Below are 27758 nucleotides of genomic sequence, written 5' to 3' on the forward strand. Positions count from 1 at the left end.
CAGATAGATCTTGACCTAATAAACAATTTATCCCCCTGTCAGATTTGCTCTAAAGGCTTTGGTTTTTGAGTTATAAGCCAAAAACTGCATTTTACCCCTATCTTCTATTTTTAGCCATGGCGGCCATCTTGGTTGGATGGCCGGGTCATCGGACACATTTTTTAAACTAGATACCCAAAAGATGATTGTGGATAAGTTTGGATTAATTTGGCCCAGTAGTTTCAGAGGAGAAGATTTTTGTAAAAGATTACTAAGATTTACGAAAAATGGTTAAAAATTGACTATAAAGGGCAATAACTCCTATATGGGTCAACTGACCATTTCGGTCATGTTGACTTATTTGTAAATCTTACTTTGCTGAACATTATTGCTGTTTACAGTTTATCTCTATCTATAATAATATTCAAGATAATAACCATATAACGGCAAAATTTCCTTAAAATTGCCAATTCAGGGGCAGCAACCCAACAACCGGTTGTCCGATTCGTCTGAAAATTTTAGAGCAGATAGATCTTGACTTAATAAACAATTTAACCCCATGTCAGATTTGCTCTAAATGCTTCGGTTTCAGAGTTATAAGCCAAAAACTGCATTTGACCCCTATGTTCTATTTTTAGCCATGGCGGCCATCTTGGTTGGTTGGCCGGGTAACCGAACACATTTTTTAAACTAGATACCCCAATAATGATTGTGGCCAAGTTTGGTTAAATTTGGCCCAGTAGTTTCAGAGGAGAAGATTTTTGTAAAAGTTAACGACGACGGACGACGGACGACGCCGGACGACGGACGCCGGACGCCAAGTGATGAGAAAAGCTCACTTGGCCCTTCGGGCCAGGTGAGCTAATAAAAAAGTTCAAACATGTCAAAAAGATAAATTCACATTCTGTTTTCATCCATGTTATAATATAAGTCTTAAATGACCGACCAAAAACAAGTTCTGGTTTGAACAAGACAAAATATCACCAAAGTAAATATTAATTATAACATTTAAAAACATATCTTAAGATCCTAGTATTGACAATAGATATGGGTATATTCAATGAATTGTCATATAATCAAAGCATATCTATCATATTTTTGGTGTTAATTTTCAATCTGCATTAACATCTGAAATATTGGTTTTGTGCATTATACCCTATCTCATAAAATGCCAATCACAAAATATCACCAAATATATCTTAGTCCAATCAGATTATTATATAATAAGGTTATTTCTTTTTTCATTCGCTGTCGTTATGAGTTTTACCAGGTTCCTGCATTGATTTCTCAAAAACTGTCCTTCACACCAGATCTTAATCCTATTTGAACATTTTAATGGCTAGATAAAATATGTAAGGTATTAAAAGCAGACAAATAAAAAAAATATTTTCCACTGGTGAATTTTCCCTTCAAAATTTTATATGCTATGTTTTTGCCACTGATCATCAAAAAAAGAGTATGTGTATAGAGGGTTTCCAAACAATGATTAAAACTTAGAAAAGAATTTATCCATTAATATCAGGTAAGGAAAGTAGAATGTAAAAGTCAAGGTCATAACTAATTCATGTTTTTAAATAACAAAAAATGCAGTTTTATTTAAAGTATACCCTTTCCATGGGTTATAACATAAAATCATAAAATGACATTTAAAAAGTAGCAAAATTTCCCAATTTTTTTACTATTTGACTCAAATATGCCACTCAATCTGTATAAGACAGGGTTTGAGGGGGGTTATCAAACATTTATTTAAAAAAAAAACTTTGCCTTGTAGTTTTAGAGAAGATTTATTTAAAACTGACATATCAGAGACTCATTTACTACCTCTAGCATTCTGATTTTAATCAAAGCTATATAAATGGACAAATTTTTATTAAGGATCATAGCAGCAATATTTCTATTAAATTTGAAAGTGTTTTTATTTATAAATGTAAGGGGCGATAATGAAAATATAAACAATTAGTACCCAAAATAAAAGGCAAGGGAAGATGGAGGTAAAGTGATGGCATTAGCTTTATACAATATCTCTTTTTCTCTTTTTGATCAAGTGAACTCAAGAGTAATGAGTATATTACAAATTCACAAAGTTGTTCAAACAGAAAATGTTCTAATTGAATATGATAACTCTTGCAAAATTTTATAATATTCAAGATAAGCCAATCCATGGTTGTGTTTTTCCATATTATCTTTTCAAGGAAAAATATATAGAAAAGATGTAAAATACAGCAAGCAACAAATATAACATAAAATCATATATACTGAATGAAAATGTGAAACAATTAAAGCTGCAACAAATATTTATTTTAATATGACTCTTGTCTTATGTAGAGACTAAGTAACTAGACATGCAAATAAAATATACAGAGTCATTCTTCATTGCTCTTAAAGAGTTTCTTGAAATTCCTTTTTACATAATTTTCGTTGTTAGACTACACAGAAACATTATCACTATTGTAAAATCCTACAGAAGATTCCCTCTTTCAATTTCCATCAAAATGTCCATGAATTGCATTAATTTTCTTCATTCTCTGTTTTGCACGACATGTAATGGATGTTATCTTCTGTGCAAGTGCAGCACGAACTAAAGGTCTCCCATGGCGACCTGTGACACAACAAAAATCTACAATGACACAGTAAACAAGCAATTGTACTTTCACTTAAAATAGATGTCCAGTGGCAAATATTTCATGCATGTTGACGCTTAATGGAAATAACTTTATTATAGTTAAGATTATGTTCCTGTTTTGTATTGTCTATTTATGTCCACCATTGCACTTTGGTGTTCAATCTTTCGCTTTTCATGTGTGGTTCTAGCTGATACACCACGATGGAGAGCACATTTCACTTGAGACTTGCTGTGTTTACTATTTGAAGTACAAAACTCTGCAAGAACATAATTACATGCATAATGTAGGAATTCATAAATATATCAGTGAATACCTTGCTTTAATAAAATAAAGTTAGAAAAACATAATGTGCAACCAGACACTTTCAACTTTATGTAATAGAGGGTTACTTTATAAATGGTGGCTGGGGCCTCAAAAGCCAAGTGGCTGTCAACACTGAGGTTGTGAGCTTGAATCCCTCATTGGGCAGGGGCATTAACTCCAATCTTAATTAACTAGGATTGTTAGTTTTCTTATAGAAGGTTTGACCTTCTCTCCTAGCACTCAGGCTTCCAACAATAATAAAAACTTACCAACAAGAAATAGATCAATAGTGTTAAAGGGGTGTTAAACACCTATCAATTAATCAATGACTCAATTAAATGTTGGATTACTTAAGAATTAAAAAAAAAAAAGAAGATGTGGCCTGATTGCTAATGAGACAACTCTCCACCAGAGACCAAATGACATAGAGAGTAACAACTATAGGTCACTGCCTATAGCCTATAGCAAAGTTCTTTTTGTACCCCACCTTTGTCTACTATTTAGTTTCATATCATTAGAAACTAGGCCATGATTTTGTCCTTAGAAGAATTTGTGTTTTATACAGTTTATTAGCAACTATAGGTCTCATATATGGCCTTCATCAATGAGCAAAATCAACATGGCACCTTTAGTTAAACAAGCATTCTGTGAGTATTGCATGGCAATACATAGTCCTCTACTGGTTAAAAATTTATTGTATTGGAACAAAATTCTAACTTGATCTTTAATTTGTCATGGTGTAAAAAAAAACACTATATAATATCTTCAAGCACGACAATTTTTTTTGGTTAAAAAGTGATTATGTAAGTTATTTTTTTATCTAAATCCAAACCCATAACTCTGTACATAATCATCATACCACAACAAAATTATGTGTAAGTTTCATAACATTTGGTTGAGGCTAACTAAAGTTAGAGATCATCATGCAGAAACTAAAAATTCAGCAATTTCCGTTTGTAAATGGGCATAACTCTAGAACAGTTAAAGCGACACCACCAAAATTCAAACTTGGTCTGTATTTTGTGGTAATAAGCATTATGTGCAAGTTTCATAACATTTAGTTGAGGCTAACTGAAGGTAGAGATCAGAAACTAAAAATTCAGCAATTTTTCCATTTGTAAATGGGCATAACTCTAGAACCGTTAGAGTGACGCCACCAATATTCAAATTTGATCTGTGTTTTATGGTAATTAACTTTTGTATAAGTTTCATAACATTAAGTTGAGGGTAACATTAGTAAGAGAACAGAAACGAAAAGTTCTGCTTTTTTGTAATTTGTAAAGGAGCATAACTCTTGAACGGTTTAAGGGACTGTGACCACCAATATGCAAACTTGATCTGTATTTTGTAGTAATAAGCATTGTGTATACTGGTAAGTTTCATATCATTTGATTGAGGCAAAGTTAAATTAGAGAATGGAAACCAACTTTTGGATATACGGACGTACAGACAGGCAAGGATAAAACTTTTAAAATGCCCCTTCTGCTAAGGCGGGCATAAAAATATACATCTGGGTCTACTAGTACTGGTAGTACTGGCAGTATGACTGAAAAAAAATGTCGTTCATTATGTTCCCTTTCAGAAATTAGAGCCCCTATAAGTGTGGAAACTCCCTTTTGAAACTGTTTAAAATACAGTAGACAGGAGTTCCAATATCATCCTGACCTTGATATGATCAAAAGCAGGTCAACCCAACAGACACTTTTATATGATTCAAAACTTTTCATTTCAAATTATTTGCAAAAATCAACCCATACCTCTTTTATTTTGTCTTCTCGCTAAAAATTAAGCTAATGCTGATTTAATTTTCTTTTGATTTTCTAAGTCAAAAGGAGGCTAGTTAAATAATTAAATAAACTGACTCACAGACATGTCTTGCTGTTATGTAATTTTGGTAGTACGTTTTGTACATGTATAATTCACAAGAGTGCACACGCTGAAATGTCTCGCCTTCTATACTATAATCATTGATATTATGTTGATAGTCCTAAGTATAAAGCTAAGCTTTATTACAACTGTCACATAAACTTAACATTAACCAAGATAACTAAACAAAGACCAATGAACCTTGAAAAAGAGGTTCAGGTCAGATGAACCATGCCAGGCAGACAGGTACAGCTAACAATGCTTCTATACAACATATATAGTTGACACATTACTTATAGTTTAAGAAAAATAGACCAAAACACAAAAACTTAACACTGTGCAATGAACCGTGAAAATGAGGTCACGGTTAAATAAAACCTGCTCGACTGACATAAAGATCATAAAATATTTCCATACACCAAATATAGTTGACCTATGGCATATAGCATTAGATCAAAAGACCAAAACTCAAAAACTTAACTTTGACCACTGAACCATGAAAATGAGGTCAAGGTCACATGACATCTGCCCGATAGACATGTACACTTAACAATCATTCCATACAACAAATATAGTAGACCTATTGCATATGGTATGAGAAAAACAGACCAAAACACAAAAATTTAACTATAACCACTGAACCATGAAAATGAGGTCAAGGTCAGATGACACCTGCCAGTTGGACATGTACACCTTACAGTCCTTCCATACACCAAATATACTAGCCCTATTGCTTATAGTATCTGAGATATGGACTTGACCACCAAAACTTAACCTTGTTCACTGATCCATGAAATGAGGTCGAGGTCAAGTGAAAACTGTCTGACAGACACGAGGACCTTGCAAGGTACGCACATATCAAATATAGTTATCCTATTACTTATAATAAGAGAGAATTCAACATTACAAAAAATTTGAACTTTTTTTTCAAGTGGTCACTGAACCATGAAAATGAGGTCAAGGACATTGGACATGTGACTGACGGAAACTTCGTAACATGAAGCATCTATATACAAAGTATGAAGCATCCAGGTCTTCCACCTTCTAAAATATAAAGCTTTTAAGAAGTGAGCTAACGCCGCCGCCGTAGCCGCCGCCGCCGGATCACTATCCCTATGTCGAGCTTTCTGCAACAAAAGTTGCAGGCTCGACAACAAAATGATGAAATTAAAATGGCAAAATTCAACCATGTTAACAATGCAAAACAGTTCAAATTTAAAAGACTATGACTGAGGAAACAGCGCCAAATAATCTCCATGGAAATAACACATCCAACTACCGTACTTATAAACATTACCTGACCAGGTAAGCGCCCCTTAAAAATTGACCTAATCACTTAGCAAAAGTTTCAAAGTCATTAGACAGAATGACAGAGGGGGAGGGCAAAATAGTTATGATTCATGGAAATAATATATGCCAGTAGTTTATGCTAATATTTAATTGACATTTTCTTCATCTAAATAGAGAGTAATACATTTTGTACATTTTAAAATAGAGTACAAAGTTCAGTCTGATGATGATGACAGTAGTCAATATGCTGAGCAAACTTAAAATACTTTCTCCATATCAAAATAGTTAGCTATCATGTTTTTGATACAGCCACATCTAAATAATATATATTTAACCAGATTCAGATTGCCACATGCATTTAATTTAATCAGATTCAGATTACCACATCTAACTCCTTTAATCAGATTCAGATTACCACATCTAACTCATTTAATCAGATTCAGATTACCACATCTAACTCATGTAATCAGATTCAGATTACCACATCTAACTCATTTAATCAGATTCAGATTACCACATCTAACTCATTTAATCAGATTCAGATTACCACATCTAACTCATGTAATCAGATTCAGATTACCACATCTAACTCATTTAATCAGATTCAGATTGCCACATCCAACTTATAATTTATGCCGATTCAGATTGAGGATGAAATAAGTACTGAGTCCTGAATATGATTAAGATAATATCCACTGACTTCAGGACGCACAGAAAAATTGGAATTTTCTTCTTCAATAAAGTTGTAAATGTGAATTAGTCCTTCCTATATATATCTCTATTCAATAGCAATATATTGCTCAATATCCATCTTCATTAGCCAAGGGTTACTATCCAGTCCCTCGATCCTCTTGGCTAGAGAAGATGATTAATACCGGTATCCACTTTGAAGATCTTTTTGAAGCTGTAGTTTTCTCACGTTGATTTTTTTGTTCTCCTGAGATGTCCTTGCTGTTATTCCATTATGAAGAGCTTGTCGAACCTCAGTCTTACGATGTCGACTTTTTTGTGTACAAAAATCTGTAATGAAATACAGATTAATCTAACAAACATAAATATTATCTTAGAAAGAAACTTCAATAAAATAAAATTTCATTTTTCTAAAATTTCATTATAGAAAGCAAAGTTGAGTCACAAATCCAAGAAATCCACAACTGCTTAGTGTACTGTGTATACACATACATATATATGTGTAAATTACTCAGAAGAGGTGACTTAGTGTGTTATAGAAGTATGAACAAACACATCACTGATGCTGTATGATATCCATCTATTAAACAGCTATTTTAGTTCCAGTTTGAAATTTTCCTTATTTTGCCTTGAATCTTCAATCTCTCTGCTGAAGTTCTTGCAGACACACCACGGGCTAAAGCTGTCCTTATTTTAGATTTATTGTGACGGCTATTTGTTGAACAGAATTCTGCAAAGACATAAAAATCCAACCTACTTTGTGAATATTTAAAAGTTTACTTTAACAGAATTTTATATATGGCATTCATACCACATCTTATTTTAATATTAAAACAAGAATATGTCCTCAGTACACAGATGCCCCACTCACACTATAATTTTCTATGTTCATTGGACCATGAAATTGGGGGAAAAACTCTTATTTAGCATTAAAATTAGAAAGATCATATCATAGGGAACATGTGTACTAAGTTTCAGGTTGTTCGGACTTCAACTTCATCAAAAACTACCTTGACCAAAAACTTTAACCTGAAACCGGACAGACAGACAAACGAACAAAACTTTAACCTGAAAGGAGACAGACGGACAAACGAACAGACAGCATACGAACAAACAGATAAACAGACACACAGACCAGAAAACATAATTCCCCTCTACTATTGTAGGTGGGGCATTAAAAAAAAGTTTTAAGAAAGTTTTTGAAGGAACAACTAACCAACCTTTGGCAGTAAAATCGAAATTCCTTGTCAATTAAGATTGGAATTGAGTTCACCTGCTACATGCAGGGTTTGAACTCACATCCTTTGTTCACAGGATAGTGATGGAGTTGTTGAATTACCTAGACCCCTCAGCCCACAAAGCCCTGAGTTGTTGAATTACTTAGACCATTCAGCCCACAAAGCCCTGAGTTGTTGAATTACTTAGACCCCTCAGCCCACAAAGCCCTGAGTTGTTGAATTACTTAGACCATTCAGCCCAGAAAGCTGTGAGTTGTTGAATTACTTAGACCCCTCAGCCCACAAAGCCCTGAGTTGTTGAATTACTTATACCATTCAGCCCACAAAGCCCTGAGTTGTTTAATTACTTAGACCCCTCAGCCCACAAAGCCCTGACTTGTTGAATTACCTAGACCCCTCAGCCCACAAAGCCCCGAGTTGTTGAATAACTAAGACCATTCAGCCCACAAAGCCCTGAGTTGTTGAATTACTTAGACCATTCAGCCCACAAAGCCCTGAGTTGTTGAATTACTTAGACCATTCAGCCCACAAAGCCCTGAGTTGTTAAATTACTTAGACCATTCAGCCCACAAAGCCCTGAGTTGTTGAATTACTTAGACCATTCAGCCCACAAAGCCCTGAGTTGTTGAATTACTTAGACCATTCAGCCCACAAAGCCCTGAGTTGTTGAATTACTTAAGACCATTCAGCCCACAAAGCCCTGAGTTGTTGAATTACTTATACCATTCAGCCCACAAAGCCCTGAGTTGTTGAATTACTTAGACCATTCAGCCCACAAAGCCCTGAGTTGTTGAATTACTTAGACCATTCAGCCCACAAGGCCCTTAGAGTAAGACTAGATACAAACTTGATAATACATAAATGTTGAATTAATTAGACCACTCAGCCCACAAGGCCCTGAGAAAACAACTAGATACAAACTTGATAATACATAAATGTGATTTTAAACATTTCAGCCAACTGTGAAACTATGTTTTTTAAAGAGATAATAATCACTACTATCTATAGATTATCGTTGGTCATCTCAACGGGATTGATTTTCTCGTTTGATCCTGAACATCGAAATAGTGAGAAAAGCAATCAAGTTGAGACGACAAAAGATAATCTGTTTATCCCTATTATACCCATGAAGACTTTGTTAATTTGATGACAATGAGCATGTGCATCCTTAGTTTCTAGCAATAATTTTCATATCATTCGACTCCACTGAGAGAGAAAATTATCAGTCAGCAAGATCAAAGGAAAATTTCTTGAAATAGCAATAAATATCTTTATAACAAAATATGATACCAATAAAAGAAGATATGAGACATGCCAATGAGATCCAACAAAAGATGAGAAAGGCAGAACACATAAAAAGAGGGGGAAAGGATACCAAGGGGAGATTGAAACTTATAAGTTGGAGAAAAACTGACAACTCCATGGCGAAACAAAATGAAGCAAATCCACAATAGTTAACATAAGACAACATGTGCTTCAAAATTACATTATAAACTAAAACTTTCAGAAATGTTTTACTGCAATTAATGTTGGATTAATTACCTACAACTGTCAAATTCAAGCGAATATTTTTTTTCAACTTATTTTCGTATGCAACCGGATGTGGTGTACCATGATTTGGTGGTATTACACCTATAAATTCATTTATTTTTTTGGGTACCAAGTATTGTCGGTTGAGGAAAACTTCCATTTTCTTGGATATTATAATTTGTTGTTTTGTTATCATAAGTCTGTTTAGATTCCTATAGCAAATTTGAATTTCTTAAACATTTAAACTTGTTGTTCCCAAGTACTATTTGAAATCCATGGTACCTGAGGATTCAACCAAATAACAATGACTCATCAATAATCAAGAGGCCTAGCAGAACTATAGTGGATAAAGTCCCCATACAACTCATAGAATTAGAAAATTTCCAGGTATACACTTGAACAGTTCATACTCTTCTGTCACTGTTGGAATATATTTATCAAAAATATTAAAAATCTAGGCGACAGCAATACAACAGAATGTTCTCACGGTCATCCACTATAAAAATGTAACGAATGTACTCTTTCTAGATAAAACCATGCACTAGGTTGAAAATCATTGCATACAAACATCAGTAATTTTTTTTCAATTTTTATTATTCGTAATCTTTTGCGAACATTGAAATCAATAACAGAAATGTATATATAGTTTTTATCATATATTCAATATTTTTACAGAATAATACTTATGATATACATTATTAACATTCACAATCATAGCAGTTTTATAGGAAAATTTGCACATCACTAAATTGTGTTTTCCTTAACCAAAATCGTATAATGATAAATCTTTAGCTTGTCACTATATCCATGAGCTATGCTATATTATTATATAATAAAGAATCAAACTGTTTAAATATCTAAAAAAAAAAATCTAAAAATCAAAGAATTACTTTACAATACATACAATAATTTTGAAGATTTCTAAAACAGTAAAAACTGAACATTAGCATATATATAAAAATAAGAAGATAATAAATGATTGTTAATATGACAACTCTTCACAAGAGACATTATGGCTTAGAAGTGTTTTTATATACTTTTCAATATATTCTGAATATTTTAATTCATTTTTTACATTTTACTCGCTTGTGCTTTTATTTTTAATGTTTGTAAAATATCAAAAGTGAATAAAATAAATTTGAGAATGGAAATAGGGAATGTGTCAATTTTAAGAGACAACAACCCGACCATAGAGAAGACAACAAACTGTCCATTATATGAAAATAAGTAGATTTTGTTGTATGATATACAAATGTAATAATTATAAGATTCTGTATTTAAAACATTTATAAACATGTATAATGGACTCTTCTATTTCAAACTTTAGATAATATTACATATATTTAAGTCAGAAAATACACATTTAAGGTAGATTCATGGTATACCGCCATCTTGGATTGAACAATCACAGTAAAAAATTGGTCTAGTTATTTGCCTAAATCTGCAAATTTGAAGACAGATTTGCAATTTATTGGTTAGACTGTTTAATAATATAAAGAAAACTTGGCAATTTATTGTATAATTCAAAATATTTAAACAAATATAATTTTTCTTGCTTTTAGAATCATTTTTTTCAAACGAACCATTTAAGGGAAGATAACTCTTTTAGTAAAAAATTTATACTGGACAGATAGGGAATTTTTTTCTTTTTACTTGTAGCAAGAAAAAAAGTTCGGTGACACCATTTTTTCTTTTTATTTTCTTAAAACATATTACAAAACTTATCTTTTCACAATTTTTTTCAAAATTCTATCTCATAGATTTTTTTTTATGCACACAAATGTGTTTTCCCATGAACAATCTAACCAAATTTAGGCAATTTTCAACGACTCATAGCTTGAAAAATAGCACGGTGACTCCTCCTTTTTATTATATATTTGAAAAGAGCATATTAAAATCTTCATTCTGGCTAAGTATAAGAAAATTCTGTCTCAAAAAATATTTACTTATGATCTACCTTAAAGGTTGCAGAATTTTTGTTAATGCTTCTTCAAGAACTATATATTTTTGCTGTGTACAAATCAAAATAAAAAATACCAGAATTGAATGAATTAATCACAGTTTTGTTCATCTACTGATCAATATAATTTTTCAATTAAATAAACTCATCATAGATACCAGAATTGAAATTTTGTATTAACACCAGACATCTATTGTCTACAAAAGACTGATCAGTGACGCTTTAATCAAAAAAGTTAAAAAAAAGACCACATGAAGTACAAAGTTAAAGAGCATTGAGGACCACAAATTCCTAAAAGTTTTGCCAAATGCAGCTAAGGTAATCTTATTTTTGAGGTAGAAAAGCCTTCACATTTAAAAAAAATCATAGTTTTGAAAGCAGTTTTGTAGAGTAAATCTGAGATATTCTTCAAAGGTTCCACAGAACCCTTTGTTTTGCCAGCAAATGCTGCTGTCAATGTAAATGTGTAATGTAAAAGTTAGTCAATTTATCAGTAAAATACAGATTTAAAAACAAATACAAACTTTTTTTCAAGGGTTATAAGTGTGTCATGTGTGTATTGCACATATTTATTTTAATAACATAGTATATAACACAGAAGCAAAATTAAAATGACTATGACAACCCCTTACTGTGAATATATTCACATAATTTTGCAATGTTTTAATCATTGCTAAATATTCCAATGCAACTGAGTTTCTTAAAAAAAAAAATCATTTTTATTTTCATTGAGTCAAGTCTTTTTATCACATATCACCAGTTAAATTTTCCTTGCAGTTTCACACCAAAATCTGCATGACACAACACTATTAAGATGCATTTTATTTTTTAAATCCTCCTCTTGAAAGGTCACTTATGCTATATCCAAACTGAGTTTTAAGTTTCATTAATTTTTGTCTTTCTTGATGTGTCCTAGATGTTATACTGCACACAATAACCTTCCTGCACTGATAACGAGTATGCCGTCCTTGACTAACACAAAAATCTGAAAAATAGGAAAATTGACAGTTCAAATGTCCCTTTTCCACTTTAAAAAGTACTGTTTTTGTGTCATATAGGATCTTTAAATTGTGAATTACTTTGTCCAATTAGAATTCTGTGTCTTAATATCTTCTTTTTCTCTTTACATGTCGTGGAGGTGACAACATTACGTGACGCTTCCCGACACTGAGAACGTGAATGTCTTCCATATTTCTCACAAAAATCTGTAAAATAGCACAATATCTATATGCTCCAGCTTTATTTATTTACCATCATGTAATAAGACCGAAACATTTCATTACCTGGTATATCTTATATATCTGTAATAGTATGCATTTTTTTTTACTTTGTGAAGATTGTACTGCATTATTTACAAGTCTTTTTCAAAGAAAAATTATCCCTAAATTTGATTTTCTACAGACTTAATGATGATTGATTGGTTTTTGAAGTATTCATGCCACTTTCACAACTATTGGCTATTTTGTGGCAGGAAGTTTTTATATGTGGACAAAGCCAGAGTGCCTCAAGAACCACATTTGCAGGCATGAAACTGGCAACCCTAGTCATTTAGATTGGAGTCAATGCAATTGCACATGAGGATTCTAACTCAAAACAATTGTGTACACAGGCTAGTGATATAGTTGTAGAAATACTTAGACCACTCATTCAGAAGTCTCTTTTAACAAATAAGAAGACAATCTTATAAGAAATGAAGGCACTACCCTTACAAAAAGAATTGTATTTAATGTTATATTAAGTCCCTGTTTCAAATTAAGGCTCCCCATTTCAGTTTTTTTTTATTCGAAATTAAGGCTCCCCATTTCAATTTTTTCTGATAATCAAACTATTTTCTGTAAATTTAGAAATTATTGCAATGTTTTTATTATTGCAAAAAATGTGACAACGTTAAAATCACAATAATTGAAACTCACATTTTGAATTTTTTTCTATGAATCAAACATGATTTTTCTGAATATCGCAAAAAATAATTACATTTTAGTGTAAAATGACAAAATCGCAATATTAAATGCAGGGAATAATTCTGAATTTACAGTAATTAGAGCAGAATCCAACAAAAAATAAAGGCACTTTCCCAGCAACATTTATTCAAATAGGACATATTTTTACAATTCATTTGTTAATGAAAGAACCTAAAAAAAAGCGTTAGTTACAATTTTAATACAAATATGCAAATAATATTGAAATACATATAGAACATGTAGAATAAAGGTTTGGGCTCAACTGATATTTGACTGTGATAAAGTCAGTATCAAAAACAAAAAGTCCTTTATTCTGTTTATTGGTAATTTAAAAAAAAAAAAAAATCACTACAATAATAGAGAAAATAACAAACAAACTTCTTTTTCGCGTCGAATCACAGCGAATCACACTTGACGTCACAGGCTGCATTACATCATTTTAAATTTTGTCACAGTGCAGTAAACAAGGCGTTTTCTTGCACAAAGTATTGAAAAGGATTTATTACATGTGTTACATTAATATTCTGCTTTGGACATGACTCTAACAATGCCTTATATAAAAGTAGTTGTCTAGTTTGGTGCCCCCGGTTACCACTTTAAAGGCTTTATAAAATTTATCCTAGATCAGCATTTCTAATATATTCACTTTTTTGTTCTTTGTTCTATGAATATCTGTCTTTATATTGACAATGAAACCACATCTTTTTAAATTGTATATTATGGTCCCACAAAAATGTTGAAAATGCGTACATTTAAATTTTTTTCTAGCTTCTCTCATGCGATAGCCATACCTTTTTTTAAAGTTTATCGGGTTTTTCATACATTTTCTGTTAACATTTTCACAACAATCATTCAAAAGTTTCAAACAATGATGAGTGAAGTGTTTCATTCGCTAAAAAACTTGTGTGTTCTACGAAAAAAAATTATGCGCAATTTTGTGAATGAAAGGGCAAAGAAGATCCTTATGCGTTGCATTCGCTCATGACATTTGCGTACTGACCCAATAAGTTTTATATCACGGGCAGTCCACTGATACTGACATTATCAGCGAGTACACATCAAAGGAAAAATGTACAAATTACCAATAAAATGTTAACATAACTGATACATATAATATATATCTTTAGACACTTTACAACATGATGGTATACACTTAAAAAACAACCAACTAATTAATCAAATTCATAAATATCAATCTTACATTGAAATCTGAGAGAAAGCACCATGGTTATACATGGGCAGTACAACAATCTGTACTAATCAAATCGTGTACAGAAAATATGCACATTTACTACCATAAGATTTAGGATGTGTTCTAGCATGTCAACCATTTAAGATTTGGAATATGCATAAAAAAAACTATGGTGGGGGCATAAAATTCATCTATGTACCAAGTGTATATACGATTCATGAGAAATCAAATATTAAAACTGAAGAAAGTTAATAACAAAGATGAAGATGGATTGAAAGATCATGATGACAAGAACTGGAAATGGACATGTCACCTTTGGAACAGTATTAATAAAATTTATGGAATGAAAATTGCTCAACAAAAAAGTGTTTTTTTTCAGAAAATTTGGATGCATCAAACAAATGAAACATGGTATTTCCAAAGTCTGATTTCCACAGTATATGTTCATTTGGGTGTCAGAAACAAGATGGAGAATAATTCACAGATACAAAACTTCACAGAAAAAACACAACAATCTATTTTTATAAAGTATCCATCATTTCATTGAGAAAACATTAAGATCCAAAAATCTTTGCTTTAACAGAGTTCTCTCCCTTTTTAATTTTTCTCTTTCTTTAAAAGTTTTAGATGTGACTGCATTGTATAAGACTTTTCTGCACTGTGGCCTTTTGTGTCTTCCATTGGTCTCACAAAAATCTGTAAAAGAGGGGAAACTATCTCAATAAAATTAAAGGTACCAATTTTTCAGCACCTAAGATGCCCATAGTAATGTTCAATGAATGTCTCTTCAGTGATGCTTGAGGTCAAATTACTTCTAAATCCAAAACTTAAAGTAAAGAGCTTTGAGTCCAAAAAGGATAGTTAAAGCAAAGCAAATTTCTGAACGCGATATCGGTGTTTTCATGCAAGCACAGAAATATTGTTCAGACTATTCCAAACCCAATGATTGACACAGAATAAACATAAGGTGCATGTGATTAAAGTTATAATTAGCACAATATTCAATAGCTAGTCATAACAATATTTAACTCCTTAACTGAAAATATCTGAAATTATTTAGTGTTTTTTTTTCATTGTTGGAATACATTATGCAACTCGCTCAGAGCCAAAATTGCAATAATAAGAACTCCAATTTTGAAATCTGCGTGTCATATATATTTGCATGCAGTTTTTCGTATATTCATAATAATTATTTTTACATTTTGATCAACCATATGTTGAAATCACAATTAATGCACACACTAATTTCTGAATTTGACAATACATATTTTTTGTCATATCAATTAAATTCATATCATAGATTCCTTATACATAAATATTTCACAATAACTAAAAAGAAGTGTTCTACAAATATTAATTATAACAAAAAAATACAATTTGTTATCATGATTATAGGATCAACACAGCATATTCAATGCACTCCATAGTAAATGCTCAACTTTGCATTTTCTACATCTTTGTAAAATTTTATAATTATGAAGAATACTAAATATTGCAAACAAACTAATTTTCACAAGCAAATTTTCCTCACGACTTTTGTAAGTAGAAAAATTACGTGAATTTGTAAAACTTGGATTTTTACTCATTTATCTTCCTCAAGTTAATTTGTGAATTGCAAAAAAAAATCACCAAGAAATGGGTTAGAAACACCTAAATATGAAATTAGGTGTCCGTGAAAATAAGTTGGTTTACAGAATCAACCAGTTAATCATTTCCTTCTAATGATACTAAATGTAATAGACAAGCATCCGAGCTGAAATATAGCTTCTAATCTAGGAGAGAAAACCATAACAAAAAAGTTATCAATTTTCTAAAATTTCAAATAAAAGTGAAAAAAAATCAATCTGTTTGCTACACATGTTTTGGGCTTTTGGTCTTCTTTGCTGTGTTTTCAGCTTAACATTATAAAATAAAATACAAAATTACATGTGTTGATACAATACACAATTTAAATTGAAAATAAAATATATTCAAACATTACAAATACATGAAATAGTAAATTACAAAACCTTCAAAAATAAATATAAGCTGAAATATTTTAACATTCACTAAGATAAACATCTATAAAACCAAAATATTTGATAAATCTACAGTTAATGTTGACATAAAAATTATGAAAAAATGGAAGATACTTTTAAAATATGTAATAATATATATAACTGGCTGATTTTAAAAACTTTTCACAGGTACATACGATTAGATAACAGAAATATAAAATTTCAAAATTTGAGTGGTTGGTTCAATTACAATTCTGATCAAGAAAGATAACTCAAATTTTAATAAATTCTGTAACAATATTTAATTTAGAACATGTAGAACAGAATCATGCACCATGTACAATTAATTAAGAATTTTCTTGAGAATGGAAATGGGGAATGTGTCAAAGAGCTCAACCCTACCAAAGAGCAGATAACAGCCAAATGCCTCAATAGCCAATGTAGAATAAACAAACACACAGCAATACCCACAGTAAAACTCAGCTCAAAAGAAATTTGGAGTCTGATGTGAGAATGGGTAACGGAAGAAACTAAGCAAAATGACAATGATACATAATTTAACAAAGGACTACCAGCAGTTACTGACATGCAAGCGCTAGACATCTGAAACTGACTGAAAGATTATGTCTTCATCATTGTTGTACACATGCATTTCATTTCGTATCTTGAATATCTGATATTCCTTGATAAATTTCTTAAAATGTGTTACACAGTGTATGGATAGTGCGCATTGATCACAAAAGTAGTGATAAAGTTTGGAAAATTGATAACTATCATATAAGTCAGCAATTAAAGCCATTGTTACCGCAAAAAAATGAAATAATGAAATAATATTATAAATGTTTAGTAGCTTATTATGACTTGGTACTGGCCATAAAGCTCAAGAGTTTTTCAAATCACAATATTTTAAAATAAACATCACAATTGATTTACCTTATAAAGCTACTGGCTTCTTTTGACTGGCCTTTAGTCTTAGCAATCTTTTTCTTCCCCAACTATTGGTTGCTGTAACATAACTTCCCATTGCTTGATATATTTTTGCACGAGAGTGATGACTATATTTCAAACAGAAAACTACAAAAAATATCCGTATATTGGTGGTCTGTTGTCTCCAGGCCAAAGTCGTCTTCACTTCACATAATGATATGCAGTGTTATTGTTATGAAAAATTTACATCTATTGATTCTTACATTGTTACTGGCGATTATCAGATTTATCCAATGAAGGTAGTTAAATTATCAGATTATAAAGTCTTCATGACCCTCTGTGAGGTCTTTAAAATTGATAATTTAACTATTGAGACTGGATTAATCAGAAAATCCACAACAAATTTTCATTTTTAACAAACAAAATTTTTTGAGTACCTTCCACGTTCTACAAATATGTCAATTTCTCTAACACCTGGTATCACATTCTGATTCATCCAGTGAGGTGACAAAAGTTATGACTCTTATAAACTCATCCAATCATTTTCTGACATCATCGACAATCACATGTTAATTAGATACTTCCATACAACGGGTTCAGAAAGGGTTAAATTGCCAAAGAATTAGAGAACTTATTATACTACAACATTGCACATCAAGTGTTGGATATATAATGTATATATATGCCTTTCATGTCATAAGAGGATCCATCGATATTACAGATTTGAAGAAATGTATGCAAATATATATACCTAAGATCTTAACAACTACCATTTGTTTTCCTTTCGAACAGGCATATTGTAATACTTCACACACCTACACTCTACGTAAGCATTTCAAGCAAGCCAAATGGGTACTATCAAAGTAAGGAACAGCTTTATGCCACCTTTATCATATAAATGTACATGTACTTGAGAACATACATGAAGATATTTACACATGATATGCAGTTTAACATGTTAAATCTAAACAACCATGACAACCATGCATTCATTATACTGTGACACGGTAAGTCTTAACCTTAATTTCAAATTAAATTAGCATGATAATAAAAATGCTAAATGAACTTTTCAGAACTTTTACTGTTCTTACTGTTTGTCTCAAATAACTGCAAATTCAGAAATTATGCTATTTTTTTAATGCAAATTAATACAATGTAACAATATGACTGGGCGACTGCAATTATAAAAGCTCACATTCTGAATTCAATCTACATGTATATGCAGATTGGGCTGAAATCGCTATAACAAATCTTGCTTTTGAGTGCATTCTTCAAAAATTGCAAAAATAAAAATGTACCACAATTATTTCAGAATTAACAGTATTCAATTATATCATGCATACAAATCAGTTATAATCATGATATAGGATAACAAAATGAGTGCTTGGAAGATCATATAATTAATTGTGTGTTTTATCTGATTGTTAGATTTAAATGTACAATACTTTAGAAATAAACAATGACAAACATGTATGTATGTAACATTTCAAGTTTTCTACATGTTCTAGAAGTTTATGAAGTTCAAATTTCACAGAATCAGAAACACACAATTTTTTATTTGACCTTACATGCTTGTGTTGGCTGTGGCTTGTTGCTTCCAAATCCCCAGAGTAACAGGACAGCTACTAAATCCTTAAGGGTGTGATTACAGCTTTAAAGCCTAAATAAGTAGCCCACAAATTAAAGCAGAGAATGTACTGTTGAGCGGGTTATTTTCCCGGGGTGTAAATTTTCACTTATTTTTAGCGGAGATACAAAATTATTAAAATAAATACTGCCAATTTACAAGTGCACATACAAAGGCATTATTAAGTCTTTAATCTGCCAAAATAATAACCACCAAAATATTTGGTATACGTTATTCAATGAAAATTGTGAAATTTTACAACCACGAAAATAACCTGCTATACGGTATTATACAAAATTTAAAAAAACTACCTACCTATTCAAATTACTCTTCAATTTTCCATCTTTTGTTCACATCTTCATTTGAAAAAGTCACGCCCTTAAAACAGTCAAGGTTCTCGACATATCTTGTTTCTTCTTATATTTTATATTGTCTAATTGTTTCCAATACTATTTACTATTAACTGGAAACTTTTATCATGGTCTATATGAAACATTTATGATTTGCTGATCTCCATACAATATTAAAACAATGCATTGAAAACTAACAATATGCTTCCCCTTCATGGACTTAACTAAACTGTTTTTCTCTAGGGGACCAGCTGGGTCCCTAAAACCTTTTTTCAAGGGGCCTGTTGAAATTTAAGGGGCCCAACCTATTTTCATTCTAAAAAAAAAACCTGAAAAGTAATTTTCATATACTAATAAAGTCTCAGTTCTTAGGTAATTCTGGTAAAAAATTGTGTGATAACTTTATAATATTTGAATTATTGTCACCAGAAATATATCACAAGATTTGACAATACTTTTTTGTACTGACTTTAGTACATTTCCTTCCAAAATAGTCTCCCTTAAATTTCTAATGCCAGGTTAACATGGTTAACCTGTTGACCTTTTGACAATATGGCTGTTTCTATGAATCATTAAATGTCTTTTCAAATCCAAGCCATCACCATCATCTAATAGAGTTGATCAAAAATATTATTCAGTTACTTGAAGGTTGGATATCAAACTAGAAATTATGATTTTTTTAAGAGTTTATTTAATAATTTTGTTTTTTCAGTGAAGTTTTTGTGAAAAAATGATCTGTGGACAAGTTATCATCTTACACGGGCTTGTAATGACTCCCTGTACAATTGGACTGCATCCTTAAGCAATGCATATTGAACAGTTTAGAAGAAAACACGATAATGAAATAACTGTAGAAGATTTAAAACAAGGATAAGAACATGCTTAGAGAGAAAGTATATATATGTCAAATATCGTATTGAAAACATGGTTGTCAGATCAGGTTTGGGTTATCAAAATGAATTGACTGGTTTTCAGAAATTCTCTCTTTAATTATCCCGCTTAGATTGACAAGCAGGTTTTGGTTTTTTATATCATAGGGGAGATGATAGAAATTTGATTCACTTCAAAATAACTTACAGTGGCCAGCTGGGCGATCAGGATCATAAAATATATTCACCCAGCCAAAAATCTTGTCTCCTTGAGCGACTGGGCCAGTGTTAAGTAAAGTCCCTGTGCTTGATTTAATATTTGAGAAGGAGATCATTACTGGAATAATAAAATTACCAAATGGCATAATTTCGCAACAGTGCTAGCCGATTATGAAGATTTTCGCCTAAGAAAAATTCCCATCAAAGTGTTGTCCTATTTGAACCCGCAGTTTCAGAAGAGAAGATTTTTATATGATTTTTTGTAATGTTTTTTTTATATCTTTAGTTAACAGTAAAGGCAACCGTCTTACATTTCAACCTGCACCAAAAGTACAAATTTGGTACAGGACATCTATGGAACATTCTAGAAGAGTAGAAGTTTATAATAAGGTCTTGTGAGATTAAAATGAAGATTAAATTCAATTTCAGCTGATCAGAACACATAACCCATCCATTGCAGCCAACCATGTAAAATTGAATCGGAATTAAAATAATAAATTCTGAACCAGATCTTCCCATGAACTTTGCTGGCAAGTTTGGTATCATGTATTTATGTGGTTTCAGATGCAGGGATTAAAATGTAAAAATTTAACAGACAGAAGACAGACACAAAGTGATGGCAAAAGCTATTCCTGGCTTATAGCCATGATAAAAAGAGAGTTCCTTTCATATAGACAGGTCCCATATATTTTCCAACAAACCAAGCCAACAATAAAGAAAATGGATAATTACCTAGAATAGCCTCTATTATTTGTTGGTTTAAAATTTTCTTCCCTCTTCCGGCTTTAGACAATGTAGCACCAACAAGTTCTTTTCTTGACCAGAATACATTTAAAAGATATCGAGCCATTTTTTCTCCACTGTATGTTCCAGTTTGACTCTCAGCACCCACTTTGAATGCTTGTTGAATGTTTTTATCAAATACATAAACACCACTGCCATTTACAAGCTCAACCATCTGAAAATACATTTACATAAACATATTGTGTGAAAATTAATTGATTTTATTGAAAGACAAAAATGGCATTTACAAAAGCAAGGCATAATATACATGTACTTATATAAAACCCCTCGGCTTGAAGAGAATTTTCTGGATCATCAAGAATTGAAAGGATTTCTGGAGAAACTTTCAAATGAAGAAAAAAAGGCAAAGAAAATAATAACAAAGGACAAAAATGTTAACATGTGTATTGTATGCATGATATTTGATAAACAAGTAATTTTCTCCACTGTTCATAAAATCAATTCAACCATCTACCATGATGATTGATTGTCTGTTGCTTTAACCTTACTATTTACACTGCCTTGGCACAAAAGTGATATATACAGTAAACCAACTTATTTTCACATATTCATTATTTCGCCTTTACCCTTTCTAGACAACTTCGCAGTGATTTAATTTCATGATTTCAAATTTATCTGATGTAATTAGACAAGGTAAATGTAAGAAACAAGTTTTAAATTTTCGCAAATATTTCTTTTCACGTTATTTTCCTTCTCGCAAAAGTCACTAAATTAAGTCGTTTGTGATAAATTATTTGGTTTACAGTATCTCTAAGATGAAGTGTTGTAAGATAATTAATAAGTATAAACAGAACAGGGGCCAAAAGTACCTGATATGCTTTTGCTGTTTCTGGGTCCACTAAACCTTGTTTTGGTAGACCTCCAGGCTCTTCAGTAAAAGACTGTGATTGACTTTGTAAAGGCTGCTGTGAGTCTGGTAATGTGTCCATTAATGATGATTGTGATATACTTGCAAGGCTGGCATCTGTAAAAAGAAAATGATTTTCTTATCCTTTTTCAACATTTTTCAAAGAAAAAATTCATTGAGTTTTTTAACAACCACTTCTTCATTTATATCAAACTTGAATATTATTTTATTCAATGTGTTTATATTAAAATGAGGAGATGTGGTATGACTGGAAATAATACAACTTTTTACCTGAGTTCAAATGACATGGATAAGCAAAGAATTTGATATTACAGTACCATTCAAGAGGACCAACTCTCCCACACCTAACACCAAGGAAAATGTCGGAGTCACTCCAAAAAACTCTGATATTCCTCCCAAAATGTTGGGAGGAATTTAGGATCAATCTCTCCCAAAATGTTGGGAGGAATTTAGGATCAATCTCTCCCAAAATCATGTAAATGTTTTAATGTGATAGCGAGCTCACTCCCTACACAGAGGAATTAATTGTGCATGCCCGTATCCTACTTTGATCTCTACCTGCACTCAACTGATAGGGTAATTGGATTACCTGACAGGTAAAGGTTGATGTAATTATAACAGAATTATATTTCCAGTCTTCTGAACCAGTTTAAGTGTCAAACAGGTGTATAATTTTAAATGTCATTTAATACTACATGTACTAGTTATATTTAATTTGTGGCAAAAATAAGTTAAAATATTTTCGTGTTTCTTGCTTGCTAATCTAAAAATATCTTGCTTAAATATACTCTCTTTAAAAAAAAAAAAGGTTTATAAAATATAGTGGAAATGTGAAAAACCCAATATTCTACTTCAAAGTTAAAGTCTTTATTTCAAAATTATGTGTCTAAAAGTTTTGAATATGCAAGTACAAAAATGAAGTAAAAGGGAAAATTTATTCACCATTCGTTCATGTCGTTAGGCATAATAATGGCCCAATAATAATTATGTACATTTTGTAAGTCTACGGCTTTTTCTTTTTACGATTATCTAATTGCTGGAATGAATAAAAGATTTGAAACCAAAATGTTGTTGTTTATTCTTTCAATTGCATTAAAGTTGTATAAAAAACAAAGACTGTACTTAATTTTGACCTTGATGTCTTCACCAGTAAATTTTATAGTTTATTTACGAAATGGACATACTTGTGTAAAAATACCAGAAACTTCCGCTAAATTAAAGAGAGCACTTTAAAGAAAATCATAAAAATTACGTGTCTCAAAATTTTCTATATGCAAGTAAAAAAAAAATATTATTCACCATTTGCATGATCTTTATGCTTAATAATTAAGGCATTTTCGTTTTATGATTTGTTGGCATTACTTATAGATTATTGCATGGCATTTTCCATATTGGCCCTGGTATCAGCTAGACTCCCATATCGAGCCAGAGGGCTTTAGCCCAAGGGCTTGATATGAGTCATGGGCTGATAACACAGACCATATGGAAAATGACATGTAATAATCTATTTTTCACATATTTTCAAGTAAGAGAAAAAAGATAGCATACTGTATACATTTGTACATGATTATGATGGGCAATTATGAGGTTTGATAATGATTAAAGGATTAGTGACCTATCAGATAGCGATAAGCAGATTACTTATCATCACAACTTTTAACATCTTATGTAAATGTTAATTTGCTGACCGTAATAAACTTGTCAAAAACATGAAGACAGGTAGAATTAAAGTAATTAAATGTGAAAATATTTTTACACTTTCCAAAATGGTTTACTTTTTAAATTGTTATTTGTATGGAGAGTTGTCTTATTGGCACTCACACCACATCTTCCTATATCTATTAAATGACAAAATTGATATAAAATCATGAAAATACTTTTGTCAATTTGAAAACCGTTTCGTAAAATATGAAAATGACAAGCGCTAGCAATATCACTTGAAGTTATTTCCTTTGTTCAACAGACTTGTCACTTTACAGTTTCTTTTCGTAATTAAATTATTCAAATCTGTATAAATGTACCGAGGTGGTGAAAAATAGTATTTTACATTGCTCAATAAATTGAGTTTACTTGTTGATCTGATGAATCAACTCTGTTTAGATTGGACGATCATGTTACCATAAAAACAACGTTTTTTTAATAGCCAGTTGATTTTTGAATAATGAACAATCAATGCACAGATATTGCTTATTGAGTAAGTCATAAAAGATTCTAATGGTGGCAAAATCGTCTTTGTTGAAAGAACACAATGTATGACCTGACCGGACTGTAATAGAAACACGAAATAACAATTTTTTTCTTCATATTTTTTCATTTGTACGTTTTATTTCAAAGATAATGGTATGGGACAAAAACATAATTATCTTATTCTAAATTATAATGTCACATCTTTATCTGTCAAAGAAAGGAAAACATTTGTTCAAATTTTAATACGGTGATTTTAAAGCACACCTGTGCAATCAAGATCTATTAAATGTACATCATTTGTACATACATGTAGGTAAACATGGTAAATTATCTGGCTAATCTGATTATGTTGTCATGCGTCGTTAATTTTTGGTACATACGATGGGCAATAAACCAATTAACAGCCACGAGGTGTTGGGAGAGAATCTTTGGAGGAATTTGGGAGTGAAATCCGCGGTACTCGGTGTGGCTCTGAAAAACACGGAAATTGAAAAAAAAAGATATCAAATCGATCAGTTTGAATGGTACTGTACAGGGGCGGATCCATCCATTTAAAAAAGGGGGTTCCCAACCCAGGACAAAGGGGAGGGGGGTTTCCAACTATATGTCCCCATTCAAATGCATTGATCGGCTAAAAAAAACGGGGGGGGTTCCAACCCCCGGACCCTCCCCCCCTGGATCCGCCACTGCTGTAGTTATTGCATTTTTAGGAAAATCGGCATACATATTGCTGATATGCAGGATATGTATATACATTTTGTTTGTATCTGATACATGTGATAAGGAATCTGAATTCCTCAGCTTGTCCCCATACACACATTAATCACAGAACATTATCTTTATCTTCTATCTCTTTTATCATGTCTATCTACTTGCTTTTGCATTTGTCATTGTATGTTAAATAACAATGGGTTACAGTGCTCCAGCTAGAATTCAAAAGGGGCAGGGTGCCAGTGGAGGGCAGGGCACTTTTTTACGATAGGAGAAGGCACTGCTCATTTCTAATGTCTACGTCCCTGCGTGTATCACGAGTTCACATATTTTTTTACTGTATATATTGTCAATAAAGATGCATAGGTTGTTGTTATGATTATATATTTCTATAAAATTTGCATAAGAAAAGACATTCATACTACATGTTCATATAACATGGCAATACACATTCATACTATTAACCAAAAGAGGAAAAATAAACTTGCTATTCTCCCCCACCCCCTCTCCTTCAAAAAGAAAGAACATTAAAGGGAAATTCCGCGATTTTTTACTTATCATCTAATTATGTTCATCTTAACATAAAAAACACATTTGCAAAGTTTTAAATTTATATTCCTTCTAATAACGGAGAAAATCAAGTATTTGTAACTTTTTTGGTTGAATTCTCGAGTGGGTCGTGACGTATTAGCCCGATTTATTGAATTCTGGGAAAAAATAAAATCTGTTTAACTCTTATAGCTTATCGACAATATACGTAATTAAAAGCGCACAGCTGACGAATGGTCGAAGTTATTAACCACAATATAAGAATAAACGAAAATGAATATGCATATATATACCGTTTTGTATTGATTGAATTAAACTCCTATAAAATTATCTCTAGTAAATGTTTTTGAAATTTTAATTAATTATGGTTGAGATTTTTTTCATAAAATATTTATTGAACATTTTTACTGATATTGAACTGAAAAATATTTCAGTTCTATTTACCGTTATTGTTTTGATAATCATTTCAATGCAACTAATGTGTGAGCAGAGTGTGTATATTATTTTGTAAAGGTCACTGTATATTTCTCGGCACGAGGTCAATTCGTTTACCTTGTAGCTATGTAGCCGCAGGTGTGAGTTCAAGCGTACACAGGTATAAATGTTGTTATTTGGAAAGGATAAACAGAAAGATTAGAAAGAGTATATGCTGTCACGATGTTAATACACTAAGATTTAATACACGATGAGAATAAAGATACAATAATTAAATTGTGTAAATTAATTGAAAATAAAATTCAGATTCGTAATTCCGAAAGTGTATAAAAAATAAAAGGAAACAATTTTTGATTACTTTCTTAGCAGCAATTGGCGTAAAGATTCAAATATGAAGCAAAAAATAGTAGTTTTAATCTTTAATAAAAACTAAATGCAATATTACCCAATTTGATATACCATTGTACATCTGTTTGATATCATTGACTTTACCGGAATTTCTTAACTTGTATTCAAATCTGGCTGTGTTTAAATGCTAATAAAACTATTGCAATTTTAAGTTTTTAATTGACAAAAAAATACAACATACAACATGCATGATTTTTTTAGTTTCTTTTTAACATTTTATTCTTACATAATTAAATTCATTTGACAATCATTTACACGATTTTTTTTGTGAAAAGAATACCAATTATCTAAGCTAAGGTATTATTTCTTTTGAGGATTTTTGAGGATTTTTTTTAAAAAATTCTATGATAATATTTGTGCAATGTTGAACATGATAGCCGTCATTAATCCAAATAAGTAATACAGTAGTTGTAATAAAAGTTATATTTTAGTCATGCATAACTGATATTGACGAATTTATAATAGTTCGTCCATACATCGTTGTTCATGAAACAATCATTATTAGTATACATGTAAGTTTCCTGACGTATAAGAGCCATTGAGGATGAGCTCCAGAGAAATCAGACTAGTGGCGTTTCGTTCGTTTGTTTGTTGGGAAAGGAGAGGAAATGCAACCGCTTGTACAGATAAACGACAGAATTACCATACAAGCATTTATAGTCAACACAATCAGAAAGAGTTCCCATCGTTAGACGGGGAATATGAAGGCTTCCAAGAATGAACAAGAAAACAGACTATCGACATCGACCGCTTGTTCTTGATATTTGAAATTATGATATAGTGATGAGTTCTTGCGTCTGACAAAAACTAAATTCCTTCATGGTTATATCTTGCCATACGTTTATATTGGTTTGTAAGGTGATTACTCAAAATCGTTATTTGAAAATCCTGTTTGTGAGATGTAGATTCATATCAATACAGAAATTTCGTCTATATATTTCACAAGTGTATAACACGTAGAAGCTCTGAAGGTCCATTAATCCCATTTTGTTTGGGTGTGAACCATCGATGTTTACAGCCATATCAAAGAATAAGGTGATGGTGGTAGAAAGAACTATGGGCGTCATGTGGCAAATATTACATGCATATCGGACAATGAGTTGTCAATCTGTATGAAAAGATTTCCAATACAACCATATTATTGAGAAGGAATGTTTACATGCTATACTCTCGT

General features: G+C 31.5%; 1 protein-coding gene across 23 annotated transcripts in view; it reads right to left on the reverse strand.

The window, feature by feature from the left end:
• Window positions 1-27758, reverse strand: part of LOC139511602 (serine-rich adhesin for platelets-like) — a 59088-nt gene that overhangs the window by 23005 nt on the left and 8325 nt on the right. For 11 of the 23 annotated variants that reach the window (XR_011662057.1, XM_071298472.1, XM_071298473.1 and 8 more), the window contains exons 4-5: window positions 22236-22390; window positions 21355-21580 (exon numbers count right to left, since the gene is read on the reverse strand). Coding sequence is in view for 22 of the 23 variants with exons in the window: in XM_071298472.1 (XP_071154573.1) it covers window positions 21355-21580; window positions 22236-22390 (381 nt within the window). In the remaining variant the exon portion in view is untranslated. The other 12 variants (XM_071298480.1, XM_071298481.1, XM_071298485.1 and 9 more) reach the window with 11 other exon arrangements.

Source organism: Mytilus edulis, chromosome 2, assembly GCF_963676685.1.
Source record: "Mytilus edulis chromosome 2, xbMytEdul2.2, whole genome shotgun sequence".
Lineage (NCBI taxonomy): Eukaryota > Metazoa > Mollusca > Bivalvia > Mytilida > Mytilidae > Mytilus > Mytilus edulis.